Genomic DNA, 17,977 nt, shown 5'->3' with positions numbered 1-17,977 from the left:
CCTGCTATGCCCTCCAAGATAGCAGACCCATTACCTGCTGTGTCCATCAAGTGCTGTGCCAACAGGGCAATCTTGTGACTATTGTGGGAGGGACATTTCAATCATATGTGAAATATCCTGTTTGGGGGTATATAACCACTCTGTATACCTCACTTCTTCGGTGCCCTTTCTTCCTTCTGGAAGACAGGCCCCAGGCCATGGTCCTCATAAAGCTTTGTTTAATTTTCTCCTGCTATTCTGTCTCTTGTGAATTTAATTCATTCTCCGGCCAGACGAACCCACATTGGGTAGACAAAATGTCTTCCTCCCCTACAACTTCATTTCTCGAATACTAGTCTCTGTGGCAGAATAAAAACACAGTAAACATACAAATACACACAGTGAAATCTGACACAAGGAATTTAGATGGGTTGAACTGAGTCAATAATATTTGTTTTAAAAGAAAGCTATATGGAGGTAGGTAACATTTTTCTAAAGATGGTCATGTAGATACATAATACTTGCCATCTTCCCTATCAAAAATATACCCATATCTGGGAAAACAACTTAGCATTCAGCTAATATACTCTTAAGACAATTTCTTTCTCCACAAAAAAGTAACAAAGATTAAAAGCTTCCATAATCACAGGCAATACAGTGTAAAGGAAAGAATACTAGTTTTGGAACTCGAAAGACCTGAATTCCAATTCTAACCTCATCACTTACTGACTTTACATGAGTTATTTAACTTCCCTGAATCTCAGTTTCCTCAGCTGTAAAAGACACATTAGGCCTACCTTGTGGGTCAGGTACATAGCAAAAAGCCTAATTAATACACAGCAGGCCCTGAATTAGAGAGAAAGAAGATGCCTTTTTGATCCTCACAGAGTTTATAATCTAGTGGAAGAAATGGAGATTAATTGAGAAATAAACAAAAGAAGTAAAATTATCAAAATAATAAATTCTACAAATTGTCTTAGGAAAAGATAGGTTCCCTTGAGAAAGTGATGATTGAACTAAAAGAAATCACTGAAAGAGCTGAAAGAAAGCTAGGCATTAACTAAACAAAGCCCAGAGGAAGAGCAATTAAGACAAAGGAGACAGAATATGCAAAGTTCCTGTGGTGGGGGAGATGATAGTGCTTTCAAAGAAGTGAAAGGAGAGTGCAGGCTCCTGGGATAGTGACTTGGGAGAGGTGGCAGGAGCCATGACAAGCAGGGCCTTGTAGGCCATCTTAAGGATTTTGGTCTTTGGCCTAAGAATATTGAAAAGTTTTGAGCAGAGCAGTGACATAATCACATTTTAAAAAGGACCACTCAGGCTGCTGTGGGAATAGACTACATGGGCAGGAGAAGATCCAGGAAGACCAAGGTAGCAGCAGGCTAAGCAGGGGATGAGGGATGCACCAGAAGAGTAAATGTAGGCACAAAGAGATGAGTAAGTGATAGAGCCAGAATTGGCAAGTCCACTTTCCTCCAAATTTTGTGTTTTCTAACTTTATATATTGTAATAAAATACTAAATGCCTACAATGAACAAACATAGAAAGCAAGATGCTTGTGGTATAACCTGTTGAGTAAAAGAATTTCCCCAGCATCTAGCACTTAGGTTTATTCCCAGCAACACAATTACATGGAGAAAATGGAGTGCACAGGACAGCAGGATTCACAAGAAACTGAGGGACTAAATACATGAGAGAGAGAGAGGCAGGTGGTAGAAAGGGCATTAGATGGGGAAACTGGAAACCCTGAGTTTTAGTCCCAGCTTTGCTACATACATTTGGGCAGACAAGTCCCTTCCCCTCTTCAGACCATCCCTATCTGTGAAATGACCTACTGGAACTAGCTAATCTCTGGGGTCCTTTTCAGTGCAAGTGTTTCTCTCACTGTGGAAAACACATCTATGAACTATAAAGTTCATAGTGGCTTAGAGTACAGGTTCTGAAGCCATCATAATAAGAGCAGACACTTAATAAGTGCTTCCTATGCATCAGGCATTGCTCTAAGTTTTATACTTAAACTGCTTTAATCTTCCCAACAAATCTTGTGGGTAGGAACTATTATTATTATCTCCAGCTTCATTTTATAGTTGAGAAAACATAGGCACAGAGATAATAAGTAACTCACTCAAGATCTCATAATTATTAAGAGGCAGAGACAAGATTTGAATGTGGTAGTCTAACTATGATGTACACATCCTCTTAGGATGCCTGGGTTCAAATATGGACTCTGCTGTTTTCTAGCAGTGTGGGTCATCCTGTGCCTCAGTTTTCTCACCCCAAAAGTGAGAATAATAATAATTCTTACCCAGGAGTATTTTTGTGAAGATTACCTGAGAAGACACATATAAAGTGATCAGAAGAACAGTACCTGGAACTTAGTAAGTGCCCAGTAAATGTTAAGTGTGATGACTGCTCAGTGGCCCAAGGAAGAATGGACACATGCATTTTGGGAAACACTCATTGGCAAGAATGACTCAAAGCTTGTGATCCCAAGCTTTCATGGTGTTTCCAAGGCAAAGAGGCAAACTTTAAACACTATGAGACCCTGCAAAGGAGAGCTGTTCTTTGTTCTGTGTGAAAGATTTCTCTCCATATGTTTATTTTTAATCTATGCCCTCACTTAACACTTGAAAATAGAAAAAAGATGATGATGATAAATAAAATAACATACATACAAAATAAAACATTGCTCCCATACCTAATCCAATATGGTTCAAATTAGGTTTGGAACTCCTTATTGTTGTCATGAATCAATTTATTGGGTCACAACAAGCATTTAAAAGAAATGAAATAATAAGATATTGTAGGGTTGGATAGCAAATATCAGCGTGCACTGCAGGTAGTAGAGGTAAGTATTATTTCTTAAAATGTTTGTTTCAGAGGGAAAGAGAGAGAGCGAGAGAAGGAATGTAAATTATGTTTTTTACTTTGCACCGAGCTAGATTACTTATTCATTCAACAAACGTTCACTGTGTGTGATTTGTGCTAAGCATTCTGCCAGGAGCTGGATTCACAAGAAATAATTAATAGAGCTCCAGCTTTAAGAAATTCAAAGTGAAATGGGAAAAGCAGACACTAAACAAAACCAAATGAACCTTATGGAGCCTAGGCCTCCCTTGTTAGGAGAGGAGTGATGTTTAGGAAGGAAGGAATGTTTGGAATTGCTGAGCTCTCATGGGAACTAAATGGCTGGGCAAAAGGGTGCTTATTCTGTCATGATCAGTGGTAGCTTGGTAAATTTTCTTTGTTTTCAGATTTACCTTGACTGGAAAATGGTAACATTTACATGGCCAAGGAAGAGATAAACTGTGAGATATGAATCACAATTTATGTAGCTGATTTAATGTGTTTTCTGGCTTTTTCACAAGTTCTTTTCCTTTGGAACACTGGGAGGGGACATAGGGTGACTTGAATACCAGAATACTAGATCCTTGCCTACTCTTTTTCCTCTAGATCCCACTATTATGGGTTAAAAATAGAAGCTGTTGAATTGTGGGAACTAGCTGTAGTTAAAACCCCACTGTAATTAGTACAGGAGCCCCACAGATTATTAATGAGGCTGTTTGAATTTGCACCTGCTCCTGCAAGGGTCGGGTGTGAGCCCATTGGCAGGCAGGTCCCTTGAGTCAGTGAGAGGGAAATGGGAGTGGAGGGAGGGATCTACATGCTGCCTTGCAGGTGTTTTTTGGGAGCCCCTGAATCAGTATGTTATGTTGTTCATTTTGTTGTATTCACTATGTGCAAGAGCCTGGGCTAGATGTTAGAGGAGACATAAAGGTCAGAGACACAGCCCTTGCCCACAGAAAACTCATACAGAGGGACAAGACACTTAACAAGGGACAAAAGTCCAAAGCATATGTGGAGCAACACGGTTCAGCATGAGACCTCTGACCTTGGAGTGAATCACAGTCCCGCCACTTTCTAGCTGTGTGACTTTGGGCAAAGTAATCTAACCTTTCAGAGCTTTAGTTTCCTTATCTGCAAAATCAGGATGATTGGGTATTTGTGAGGAGTAAATGACAGCCATGAATGAAGTAGGCAGCATATCACTGAGTGAATAGTACATGGTCAATAATTGAGTTGATTGCAAAATCAAAGTGCCTGCAAAGAAATACCAATGAAATGCTTTGGAGCTTCAAAGGAGGAAAGTGTCATATTGGGAAAGACTTCTTGGAGGTGGCATCTGAGATGAACCTTACAGGATTTGTCTGATTTTAAAAAGAGGTAATACAGAAGGGGGAAAATATTCCCAGGGAGAAATGGCATAAGCAAAGGAATGGAGGCAGGTAAAACTGGGACATTCCAACTAGTGGGTGTGTTTTTGCTGGGAATTGTAGTTACATAGATAAATTGGTTTCCAACTTTAAAAATCTCATAGTCTAGTGGAGAGACAGACATTCAAACTGAAAGCAGAGTGATGCCAGTTGTGACAGAAGACTGCATAGGGTCTGTGGGAGTCCAGCGGAGCCCTACTTGGACCAGCCTGGGCTAGGGATAACCAGGTGGGAATAAGAGAAGATGAAGAGGGTGGGGCAAGACTCTAGGGTGTCAGGGAAATGCTGACTGTATGGTGCATGCTCAGTAAAAATACCAGTCAGTAAATCATGGTAGGCATACAGAATAAGACCTAGGATTCGAAGAACGTGATTGAGAATGAAAACTGGGTTGGTAGTACTGAGAGAGAAAGTGAGATGACCAGAAGCAGGCATCAGAGAGAAAAATGGCAGAATTCTCCAACTTACAGGGGAAATCATTTAGAGCTATGATGAAGGCTGGGGTCAAATGTAAAGCTGAGTGGCTGAAATGGAAGGAAAGTGAGTCACTGGAGGTGAGGAGTTCAAGGATTACTGGGATTAAGCAATTAAAAAGATTACTGTTGTCTCTTGATGGCCCAGAGGGCAGAGAGAGCAGAAAGGCTGTGTGGAAGAGGTCAAGGAGCTAGGTATAAAAATCACACAGAAAGGTGGGATTACGTCCTGGAGGGCAGTAGATGGTTTTGGTGTTTGAAATGTGTAGCGTCTTACTAATGAGCACCTGCTTTATGCCAGTCATTGTAGATTCATTATAATATCTCTAATTGTATTGTTTAGGCTATTAATTGGGTTGCTGTGACAGGAAGGTCCAAAATAACAGTGGCCTAAATAAAAAAGAAGTTTAGTCCTCTGTCCTGTAAAAGTCTGGGTATGTGGACCATGGCTGCTATGACAACACAAATAATCATCAAGTTTCCAGGGTCTTTCTGTTTTGTTGTCCTGCTAACTTGTATCTCAGCTCCCACCATGACATCTGCATTCCCATCAGCTGGAAGGAAGGGACAGTAGATAGTGTGACCCAGAGTCACTAAGAGTGACCAAGATTCAAGGTGAGGGAGTTTAGATTCTCTTCTTGGTGAGGGAGTAGCAAGGTCACATTGCAGAAGAGCAGGTGGGTTGGGAGATATTGTTGTAGCCACGTTTGGAAAATACAATCTGCCACACATTACAATAAATGACCTTTAACAGAATGCTTCTCAGCTTAATGAATATGAGTGATCTGCGGAACAAATGGCCACGAATAAAATGGATTCCATTTATTTATTTCATTCATTTTAATCCACAGAATGCTTTAGGGTAGCTTTCAATTCACACCTTCATTTTACAGATAAGGGAAGTAGGTAACTTGCCCAAGATCTCTGAGATGGTTAGTTGTGAAGCTGGGATTTGAACCCAAGCCTGTCTGACTCCCAAACTTGTGCTCTTTCCTAGCATGACACATTGAAACCGGCAGAAAGTTACCCACTGATGATTAAGTAGCTAGGAACTAAAGTTTTTCTTTTTTGCAATGACTGATCATAGCTTTCAGCTGTTTAACCCACTCACTGTCAACTGTGCTGCTTAGGCACTATGCTATCTGACTCCCACCAGGCTCCTATAGATCACATCTTCCTGGAGCCTGGGTCACCATGGTAATGGCTGTGTGAGCTATTTTTCAGGAATTAGAACTCCTTGTCCACTTCAGGCCGGTTGAGACCACCAACTCATCAACTGGGCCCACAGAGATGTCCAATAAGTGACCTTTTGACATCAAGAGGCTAAAAACTCCACCCCCAGATCATGCTAATGCTGCCATTTTGTGAGCATGGGTCCTATGAAGAGGCATGAAGTCTGACTTCGCTTGCGCAGGTCATCAATTACCTCACCTCTCCTCACCTCCAATTACATCTCTCACATTTCAGACCATCTTGCCCCCTATCCCATAAATATCCCTGAGTCCCTGTTTTCGGGGAAGCGAATTTGAGGCTCATGCTCTCGCTTCCTCCAACGGCTGCCTCGTGAGTAAACTCTCTCTCTGCGGCAATCTCATCGTCTCGGTGTTTGGCTTTCTGGGCGGCAGGCAAAAACAAACCTGGTTCGGTAACAACAGCCTCTTACGAAGCCTGACATCCAGGGAGAATGCAAGAGAAAAGAAAGATTCGCCTTTCCTATCACAAGGACTCAATAAATATTCGTTGAATCTAACTGAAGTAAATCAAACTCCTAGAGGAGAATCTTGGAAACAAAATCTGAAAGCTGTGTATCAAACTAAAGTTAGCTTCGAAAGAAATTCACCAACCAGCTAATGAAGCAAGTTCTATGTGAACACTGTTTCTTCATTCATTGGTATCTATGCAACAAATATTTACTTTTGGAAAGTATTCTCTGCTCCATTCTGAAAGGATTCAAGGCATAAGTATTAGACTAGAAATGTCAATAAAATGAAATAACACTTAGAGATTTTAGTTATCACGTCAGCGCATTGGAAATGCCTGGTAAATGGTAGCCATTGCCATTGGTAGGAGCCCAGAGAACTGGTTCTATTCCCAGCGCTGCTTCTCACCAGCTGTGTGGACTTTGGCAGATTACTGAGCTTCTCGGAACCTGACTTTCCTTGCTTAGTAAAATGAGGAGGATGATATCAACAACCTCTAAGGTCCTTTCCAGCACTAACACCTACACGAAGACTGAGTACTCCTTCTGTTTTCATTTTCTGCATGTCGTGATTGGCAGAGTTATTTTCTACCACTAAGCAATTAATTAGCTAATCTATTAAGTGCAAACTGCAACTGTTGAGCAACCAAGAACAGTTAAAACTGTTAGAGCAAAGGCCCTAATCAAACGTTTATGAACATATGCTCATGGGCTTTCTTGAAAACAGCGCTTATTCATTGTTCCTATTAAAATCTCATGTGACAAAACATTAGAGAATGCACAAATTCTGTTATATCCATAATCATCAGTAACACTACAGTGTAGCTTCATTCTGACAATGGAATACCCCATTTGCTTCACAGCTATGTAGAGTAAGTCTTTTTAAAAAAGCACTTTGAAGAAGCTTCAATGTTGAGTCTTTCACCTTCTAACTCCTGCTTGTTCTTCAAAGCTCAATTCTAGAGTCATTGTTTTTCAGGAATCTCCCCGGAGCCCCCTTGAGCCTACCCTCTCCCCGCCAAGCTGCTTTGGATTCCCCTGCTCTGCTCTCTCACGGTCCCTGCTGCTTCTCTCTGCTTTAGTCCTTGTTAATAGTCTGTTACATTGTATTGTCACGATCTGTCATTTCCTCCTCTATTGTCCCCTCAGGTTGTGATCTTCTCGAGGGCAAAAAACAACTCTACTGCTAGGGGTTAGGAACCCTCGACCCAGTAGGTGCTCAATGAATACTTGCGGAGTGAACAGGTTCCTTTGTTCCTTTTTAAGAGATGTTGATGATGAAGACAAATAGGCATTTTCTGTCTTATGTTAAATTCCTAAATCCCTCAAATATCCATACCTTTACACATGCCTATTCGTCCATGGATGTGCAAAGTTAGAACCTTTTTTTATGGGCCCAATGTAGAGGGGAAAGGGGAAAGAGAAGCAAATTGTGTTACTTTACTCCATTTTCCCGTTAACATTAAAAATCATCATCTTCATAACAACCTATGAGGTAAGTACTATTATCTCTATTATACAGAAACGGAAGCTCAGAGAGATCAAGGAAGTTGCCAGAGACCACAGGGCTCCTGAATGACAGAGGTGGGATTAATCTGACTCCATCTAATACTACGCTGCGTCCCCGGGGAGGAGAGGGGAGTGGTGGTGGGGGGGAGTGGGGGAGAAGGGGGTGGATGAGGAAGGGTAGGGTTACATCTCATGCTCTGAAACCTCTTCTGTGTTTTAAAATTGATCTTTCCCCCAAGTTTATGCTTACTCACCCTGGATTTTAGCCCTTACCTGAAGGCTAAGCAACAAGTGCTCCCCGACCATAGCTAATACCTCTGTTCCTCCCCAGTCATTATTTGAGCCTTGGAGGGTGTACAGATGCTATTGTTAAGTTGTTCTCATTAAGAGAGAAATAGGGCGGGACAGGGGAGGAGTGTGACAAATCAAATCCTCAGGTCTGACCAACCAGATAAACAAAGAAACACAGGTGCCCTTATAATTAAGGTGCACGATGAGCTTGTAATACCTTTGTGTGAACATTTGGGACTTTTAAAGAAAAATAACATTGCCCTTAATACAGGAATTGCCTTTCAAAGAAAGAAAGTAAGTTTCCATGTTCTTACTAATTGCTTTGTTACATGAAGTTGACTATCCTAGAGCTACAATGTGATTTGTAATTGTAAAATTATCACAGATTCTATTTATGGTTTGCATTGGGAAGGAATATAAACTAAGATTACACTTTGGAGAATTTAATGTGATTCCAAAACACTTGTTTTAGACAGTTAATACTACGCTCATATATATACATACATGTATATATATGGTTTAGCCTAAAAGATATTTTCAAATGATGAAAAATAGTTTTTTTTCCTGTAGCATGTTTCTTGATCCTATGATGATTTGCTCTTTTTGTGAGATTTTTCATAAGTAGTAATACTGTAATATATTTTATTATAAAATTGAAGATGTATTATTTTTTATCTCTGTGTGGAATTTTTCTGTTGTTTTCAAAAGACCTTATAAATCTGGAGAATACATGACAAAGTCAAATCTTAAATATGCCAGATTCTTTTCTTTGAAAAATTTGTGGTTGAACTCATTTTGGAGAAGTTAGGACTGAAAGAATTGGTATTTTTTTAATATCTTGTGTTCGGGTTTGACTTCTGTTTTAGTGATATAAGCACAGGTAAATGCCACAGGGGTTTCTCCTAAATGGGAACCACTTCCTACTATGAATCCTGACAAGTTGTGCATTTGCATAACCTTTTGGTGTTAAATAATAATATGTTCAGATATCAGTATAGGAAACGTACTGAAATCTTTATATTAGTGTAAAAAAGAACTTAAAATTAGTGAAATGTGTAATCATTTTAAAAACTGTAAGTATATCACGCACTGTTCTTATTGCTTTATATGTGTGAATTCGTTTAATACCCAGAACAAGCCCCATGAAGTAGGTTCTAATAGTATGCCCATCCTACAGACAATAAAACGGAGGCACAAAGAGGTTAAGTAACTTACCCAAGATTACAGAGTTAGTAGGTGTTAGAGCTGGGATTCAAACCAAGGCAGGCTTTAGAGACCATGCTGTTACCCACCACGCGAAATAGCCAAATTAGATTGAAACAGCATGTATGGAGTGTAGATATAGATCTATATCTATACTGGGCAGTGTGGTAGGCTAAATACTTTGTGCCCCTTGCATTTAATCCTCACCAACCACACTATGATGTAAGTATTTATCTAGCTATTCAACTTGGGCAAGCTATTTAACTTCTTTCAGTTTAAGCCTCAGTTTCCTCAACAGCTGATGTGGGGATGAGATTGTATAGAGTGCTTAGCACAGTGTCCAGCACAGAGTAAACTCTCAAAAAATGTTAGCTATTCTTACTACTGTTTTTAGGCTTAGAAAAAATAAGTAACTTGTTCAAGATAACATACCTGAAAGAAGGCAGAGCTGATTTGGAAACTTGGTCTGATTAAGACCCTAAGTACAGTGATTAAGACTATGTTCTTTTTTTTTTTTTTTAAAGATTTTATTTTTCCTTTTTCTCCCAAAGACCCTTGGTACATAGTTGTGTATTTTTAGTTGTGGGTCTCTGCAGTTGTGGCATGTGGGATGCCGCCTCAGCATGGCCTGATGAGTGGTACCATGTCCGCGCCCAGGATCCAAACCTGGGAAACCCTGGGCTGCTGCAGCAGAGCACGCGAACTTAACTGCTCAGCCACAGGGCTGGCCCCAAGACTATGTTCTTTACTGTGCTAAGCTGCACTGAATTCTTGCCTCCTGGCCCTTGCCATAATGCTTTGCTCATTGTAGGTTCTTTGATAATAATCAGAGATAGTGACAAATTTAATTCCAAAATAAATATGTATTATTGACATTTTTGAAAATACAGATAAACAAAAGAGGGAGAAATAAAAATCACTCATAATCCCACTTTCCAAAATAACCACTGCTACCCTTTCAAAAATAGGATCCTTCTAAGCATACAATTTCGTGACCTAGTTTTCTCACTTTGAAATATATTGTGAATGTTTTTCCATGTTGATAAATATTCATTGACCATATCATTCTTAATGTCTGCAGAATATTCCATTGTGTGGCTGGTCAGTCCCTTTTATTGACCATTAAAGACTATTTCTGGGGCCAGCTGCTAGCATAGTGGTTAAATTCATATGCTCTGCTTCTGCAGCCCAGGGTTCTCCAGTTCGGATCCCAGGGGTGGACCTACACACCAATCATCAAGCCATGCTGTGGTGGTGTCCCCCATACAAAATAGAGGAAGATTGGCACAGTTGTTAGCTCAGGGCCAATCTTCCTCACCAAAAAAAAAGGCTATTTCTAATATTTCCATATTTCAAAGAATGTTATAGTAAATAATCATAAAGCAACGTCTTTGAACACATTAATGATTATTTTCTTAAGGTAAATTTATAAAAATGGAACTGCTGAGTTGAAAGATAGGAGTTAGAAAGATAGGATAGGAGAATTTTGAGTTGGTATAGCCCCATCTGCTCAGAAACAAAACTCTTTTATATTATATGGTCAAAGGACACTGTGGGAATATATTTGGCTCTTTGAGCCATCAGGGATTGCTCAATTTTAAGGCTGCACTAAGAATGAAGTCATTTAAAACTTGGATTAAATGAGATAATCCATAGAAAGTGCTCATAACAAGTGCTCAATAACTAATAGCGATTATTATAATGAAACCAACATTGAATTTGTTTCATTTGTCATTCCGAGTCCTTTTACTATCTAGGCCTCCTCTCTAGTTTATTTGGGTCTATTTGAAGATCTGAATGGATAAGTCCTAAAAATAGGGAAAACTTGAGAATCCTGAGAATTGTGATGTAAAGCAATACACCAGGGGTCAAGAGAACTACAATTTTTCCTCCTGATTCCCTTGTGACCTGGGGCAGGTCTTCTCTGGACCTCAGAGCCTTCACCTATCAAGAAATATCAGATAAGATGACCTCTTTTAATATTTCCATTCTAACACTATGATGCTAAGTTTCCTTCAACCCAGTAATTCTTACTCTTACATGTATTTCCTGTGTTTTGAATCAAGATAGATTTTCTTTAGGCAATAACAGGCATTCTCAGCAACCCAACAATTTGTGAGTTTCTGAGCCCTGAAAACGGAAGTGTTACAAAGATTAGAGAGGGCCAAAGAAGCCACTTTCTCATTTTTAATGATCATCACATTACCCAGCACCGGACTAACTGTATCATTCAAAAGTAGGGTATGGTTTAGGAGGCCACAGTGTGACTGAAGGGCTCTCCCAAGCCATTCAAGCCAACAAACAATTTTACTTGAATTTATAGTCACAAAAGTCTTGGTCATCTTGTTTGGAGTTTAGTGATGTCAATCACTGTCTCCATTTCTCAGTTTACTTAGACACCAATCTACTGGCCAAACGTGACTTGAAGCACCTAGCGAAAGTGTCCACTTTCCCTTCAGGAGACAGACCACCTTCCTAATGTGACTTCCTCTAAAGAGTAAGGTTTATTCTAAGTAGGTCACATTTGTAAATCCTCAGGGCTTAGCACAGTGTTTTGCCAAGAACATTGGTACAAACGGTGTTGATGGACTTCAACTGCAAAGAAGCTACCTCACTTAAAATTTAAGCACAGTTAGTAGCAGTATTGGAGGAAAGGGAGAAGATTTATTCATTTAACTTTTTGAACACAGACTCGATGCCAAGCCCGGAGCTAGGCGCCACGGCCGCGACAGGAGCTTGACTCGCAGGGATCGGTCCTCTGGGTCCGCGCGAGGCGCCCCCTGGAGGCGGCGGTGAGGGTGGCGGCGGGGACGGCGGCGGGGGTGGCGAAGCGGCCGCGCCGCGCTGGGCTGGTGAGCGAGCAAGCGAGCGAGCGAGCGCGGGGCGACTCCGCGGACGTCCTCCCGCCCGCCGCGTCCCGCCCCGCCCGGCCTCGCCGCCTCGGGCCGGACCGCGCCGCCTGGAAGATGCGCCTCAAGAACCAGGTAGCCGTGCCTGCGCCCGGCCCCGCGTCCCCGACGCCCCGCCCACCCGCTGTCACGGGCGCCGGCGGCCGCGCGGCCACGTGGCCGCTACTCGGCTGCTCCCGGCGCCCAGCCGGGCCACCCCGACTCCCGGGGAGGGGGAGGGGGAGGGGGAGGGGGAGGGGGGCCCTTGCAGGAGGGAACCGCCCCCGCGCGCCCCTGGCCCGGGGACTCTTGGCCACCTCCTCCGCCTCCCATCTGGCGGCTCTCGCCTCGCAGGGCTCCCGGTCACTCCCGCAGCGGCCTCCCGAGACTTCCCGGGCCTCGGGGTAGACAACCGAAAGTTGGGTCGGCGCGCGCCCCCTCCCCCGCGACAGGCGACCCTGCGGCGCAGAGACGCCGCCGCCCCGAGCCACTCCCCTTTGCGCCTTTTTCGAGCCATCCTTGTCCTCGGAGTGGCTTTGCTGAGCTAGGTGGTGGCGCCAAAAAGTCCGGCGGCTTCGAGCGAGCAGGGCCCCAGGGTGCCGGGCGAGCGAGCGCGGATCCTCAGGGGCCCCTCTGCGTGTGCGTGTGTGTGTGTGACTCCGGCTAATTATCGAGAAGCAGCACCCTCCGGTGCCTTTCTCCCATTATAGCCTGCTGTGGACCTGGTGCTCGGGATATTTCTAGATGGAAATAGAGGGCGCTTCCTCTTGTTTAGCGGAGGGAAAAGGAGGCTCAGGTGTTGGATAGGGTCTATTTGTGGGTTGTGATTGTTGTCTCTCTTTGGGCTTAGGGTTGCCTAACGTTTAGGATTTAGTAAACACACGTCTTTAAGTCTTGGACTTGTCGGAGACGAATTTTTGTAAAAGGGAGAGACTCTCCCCTCCTCCCACGTATGTTAAGGGATTTAGGGAGACCACAGGGAAACTGAGGGGAGGGACTTCGAGAAAACAACTCCAGGTTTGGGGGAAAATGAGTCATGTTGATTCCCAAGGTGTTAGCGGGTACCGCTCAAGGATGGTAGTTCTTACAAAATCTTCCCTTTGGGCAATCAAATACCCCCCTCCACGGCACAGCTTGGCAGGAGACCTGTGAGTTCCTGAAAGCATAGCTGTGCCCCTTCCCTAGCTGCTTTCTTTTAGTAGAACCCCTTAAAGAGGCTGTCTCGCATTACCCTCCTGCATTTGTGTGCCTAATCTTTTATATTTTGTAATACTTGCAAATTGACACTGAACAAGCTTTAACCTCAGTCATTTCAGAATAAGTTTGATGTTTTAAGTGAGATGTGAATGGAGCTCCATTCATGAGGGAAGTCGTCTGTGTGAAGTGTTTTGTAAATGTGAGTGGGTTGAGTTTAAAACACTGAATAAAATTAATGTAATGAGGAATCAAAAGGTTCAATCCAGATGTGTGCCTCCATTCCTGCCTAATAAAGTGACAGCGCAGTGCTGCACAGCTCCTCTCCTTGGGGTTCCTGGGTAGAGTGGACTGTGGCATTGTGGCTAAGAACAAGTGGATGGTTAGATTCCTTCCGTTCATTTTCTAAACTACTAACCATTCCTTGGGGCTGATGGGGTTGTGACCCATCCACCTGTACAGAGGATTTTTCCCCTCTCCTGACTACTCTAGAAATATGTGAGGGATTTACGTGCAGGTTTTCAGTTAAAGAACTTGTAAGTAATCCTCTTTAGTTATCCTTAGTCTTAGTCTCTGAAACCTTTGCTTGCTTGTTGAGATAAGGCACTTGGGTGCGATTGTAATAGAGGTGGGGTTGTGAATTAGAGCTGGTGGCCCCACTAATTGCACTGCTTAGTGTGTGTTTGGAATTAACAGAGAACTCTCTAGCATTTGTGTAGAGACAATGTAGTTTAGCGTGAGGGATTCTAATTCAGATATTCTTGGTTCAGGTCTGATCCCATCCCTCAGTAGTTATGTAACCTTGCATAATTAATTTCTTGAACCTCCCCCCCCCCCCGCCCCGCTCTGTTATTCCCAATAGACCAATCAGGATAATACCAACCTTTGACATGGGAATTAAATAGAATACCATATATGTGCAGTGCCTGGTGTGTGGGCACTCAGTCAACACTCCCATTGTTAACCATCTGTAACCAGTAACTGTTACCATCACTGCTACTATATCTGCTTAAAAATACCTACCTGTGCTTGGGGAGAGAGGTTGACTGCAAAGGGGCACAAGGGAACTCTGGGGTGATTGAAATATGCTATATCTTGATTGAGGTGTTGATTACAGGGGTGTGTCAGTTTGTCAGAACTCATCAAACTGAACCCTTCAGATCTGTGCATTTGATGGGATGTGCATTACATCTCAATAAAATTAATTAAAAAAAATTAACCCAAATAAGGTGGGAGTTGACATATCAGCCTAATTCTGCATAATCTAGTGATTCATTTCCAGAGGCCCCTCTGCGTTTGAGCATATCTTCTTCATGAGTTCATGTTGGGTCATAAGAGACATAGAGAGAAGGTGCTTTCATTTTTCAGGTTGTTGTCAGGAGTGATGATGGTCCATGGAGGAGAATGACTGTTTGGCTTGTGCTGAGATTATGTTTAATTAGGAACCTGCATATGGTATTAATTTTTACTAATAGCCTCTTAAAAACCAGATTAAAATGTTTTATTTGATCCAGTAGTGCTTATTTGCATAACATATCCATGTGGTAAGCACAATTCCTGAAAGGTCATAGTGATTTTTCATCCTTTTCCTTGCTTTCAATAAATCCTTTGCCTTGTTAGTAGTTAAGTGAGATGCCTAACATGCTTTTAGCACAGTACCAGGTACACAGTAAATCCTAATATATGCTCTTATTGTTTAATTGATATATTCACATTCTTCTTTTTTTGGAGGTCACAAATGAACACCATATAGACTTTAATGTCAATTCACTATAAAGATGCTGTGAAAAGTTTTTGAAGTGGAGATAAGACAATAATTATTAATAAGATACTGTAAAAATAAAATCTCACTTATCTAAACATAGTGGTCATAACTTTTCAGTGCTAATTCTTGGGAATACAGGCAAAAGCTACGATGGAAGCAAAAACAATTCTGAGAAGCAAAAAATATGGCACAAAGAGTCTGTTAACTTGTCCACATAAACAGACAAGCTCCTTGGACCCTCCCTCAAGCCTCTCGATTCTTATTTGAAGCATAGTTCTAACGTGCTTAGTTGCCTAATTTCTCAGCCTACAGCAGATTAAAAGGCTTGGTAGTTAGGAGATGCACCAGAAGTTTCAGTAAAGGTTAGCTGGAAGTGAGGGACAAACAAGTTACAAAAGTAAGACATGAGAAATCAGTCTTAATCTTAGGTTGAAGCAGTAATTGAATTAGAGTACTGAGTAATAATCGCCAATTTTGTTGGAAATTTCAATTTTATCCTTTAAAAGGGTTGCATCACGGTATACTCTATTTTAAAAGGGAAATAGCATATAAAGTGTATTTTAGGAAGATTTCCATCCAATATGATTAGAATATAAACTTTGGTTTGTTAAGAGGCAAGCTTTAGTTATCTGGAAATTTTACTTAATGTGGAATGATTTTATTCCTTCATGATACCGCATAAATAAGGTATCTGTTGATATTCATAATTGTGATTTGTGATTGAGAACTGGATTTTTAAAACTGCATTCTTGGGGCGGGCCCCGTGGCCGAGTGGTTGGATTCATGCACTCCACTTTGGCGGCCCAGGGTTTTGCCGGTTCAGATCCTGGGCGCAGACATGGCACCACTCATCAGGCCACGCTAAGGCGGCGTCTCACATGCCACAATGAGAAGAACCCACAACTAAAATATACAATTAGGTACTGGGGGGATTTGGGGAGAAAAAGTAGGAAAGAAAAAAAAAGATTGGCCACAGTTGCTAGCTCAGGTGCCAATCTTTAAAAAAAAAATTTTTTTAAACCCACAAAGAAAAGCCCCCAAAAACTGCATTCTTCTTTTGATGCAATGATTTAATGAGATGAATCAGACATGGTGTATGTATTAGGTTGCTAGGGCTGCTATAATAAACACCACAGACCAGGTGGCTTAAACAATAGAAATTTATTTCCTTACAGTTCTGGAGGCTTGAAGTCCAAGATCAAGATGTTGGCAGAGTTGTTTTTCTGAGGCCTTTCTCCTTGGCTGTCTTCACGTGGTCTTTCCTCTGTGTACGTCTGTGCCCTAATCTCTTCTCATAAAGACACCAGTCACATTGGATTAGGGCCCACCCATATGACCTCAATTACTACCTCTTTCAAGGCCCTGTCTTCCAATACAGTAATATTCTGAGGTCCTGGGGGTTTAGGACTTCAACACATGAATTTGAGGGTGGAGAAGGGTTAGGTGGGTGCACAATTTAGCCCACAACACATGGTATCTGCGAAAAAGCTGTATTTGTTCTTTCAGAATAGCTTAGCACATAGTATATGAAACAAGTCAGACTTTAATTCTTGTTTTGGAACAGTTCAATTTGGATGTAAATCTTGTAGTTCCCAGTTGCAGCAAGAAACCTAAACATATCCATCAGATACCAACACACACACACACACACACACACACACACACACACACCCCTTTTATGTGAGCCTGATTACAACTGAAGCAGAGCTGGGGTCATTGTCCAAACTGAGTTTAATCTGTGACTGGGTCCACTAAAAGTTGTGTCCTTCATTGATTGAGAAAGATGGCTGTGCAGTGGCTTCCTGATCCTTCTGACTCTATCGCACTTTGGGTGACGGAGGTAGAAGGTTTGGCTTTCTGGAAAGAACCCATTTAACCTTTTGATACCTTCATACCTAGTTGTGTCATTCGAGCTCTTTGTTTGACATTCCAGGTATCTCTGCAACAAAATAATTATGCTAATCTGTCAATGCATATTTTCTACATATTCAAGCCGTGAATTTATGGACCCAAATTTGCTGCATAAGCAACCTTTGTTCCTCAAATCAGAGCCTGGCAATAGTTTACTCAGAGGTACCTAAACTGCCCAGTTTGTGGTTTATTCCCCTTACCAGTTTGAAGTTCATTTCAGCTCCATATGTTCATGCATCAGGATGTCATATTTTATCTAAAGAAAAGAAAAAAATCTCTAAACTTATGTTGTGCAAAAATGGATACCACATGTATTATGTGTGTTACTACCAGTTTGTGCTAATTGACACTGCCTCTGAACAACTGGCAAAGTGGCTAGTGTTGACGTTGCAGCTGCCACAGAGTTCCCAGTTGCTTTAGGAATTTTTACATTTTGTGAGTGTAGTGACAGAGTTTACAGTTATCCACAGTGTGTTAATTACAGATACTTATTATCTGTAGTACCAGGTTGATGCTTGATCTTATATTTCCTTTAATAGAAATGTTACGGCTTTTACATTTAGTTATAATGGAGATTAATCATCATTTATATGAGTTTTCACTTATAAGCAAAAAATTTGGAACAAATTATAGTTGAGATGAAGCTATTAGATTTAAAATACAATGCCAACGTAGCTTTCTTTTTTCAACTTTTAAAATTTCCCTTAATAAAAAGTTGCTAATGTCAGTGAGACTCCTGAAACCATTTCACGTGACTGGTTGGATGATTGGTTGGTTAATTCCTTTATTTA

At 41.6% G+C, this 17,977-nt stretch overlaps 1 protein-coding gene across 4 annotated transcripts in view; it reads left to right on the top strand.

Moving 5' to 3' along the window:
• The first annotated feature begins 12,219 nt into the window (after positions 1–12,219).
• The window catches only part of ELAVL4 (ELAV like RNA binding protein 4), a 138,614-nt gene continuing 132,856 nt past the window's right edge, over positions 12,220–17,977 (top strand). For 2 of the 4 annotated variants that reach the window (XM_070592526.1, XM_070592470.1), the window contains exon 1: positions 12,241–12,412. In XM_070592526.1, coding sequence (XP_070448627.1) covers positions 12,395–12,412 — 18 coding nt within the window. In that variant the 5' untranslated portion in view covers positions 12,241–12,394. Of the gene's footprint in view, positions 12,413–17,977 lie in introns of all 4 variants that reach the window. The other 2 variants (XM_070592561.1, XM_070592510.1) reach the window with 2 other exon arrangements.

Source organism: Equus przewalskii, chromosome 2 (assembly GCF_037783145.1).
Source record: "Equus przewalskii isolate Varuska chromosome 2, EquPr2, whole genome shotgun sequence".
Classification (NCBI taxonomy): domain Eukaryota; kingdom Metazoa; phylum Chordata; class Mammalia; order Perissodactyla; family Equidae; genus Equus; species Equus przewalskii.
Note: the sequence above shows the minus strand (reverse complement) of the source record. Positions and strands in the feature narration are given on the sequence as shown.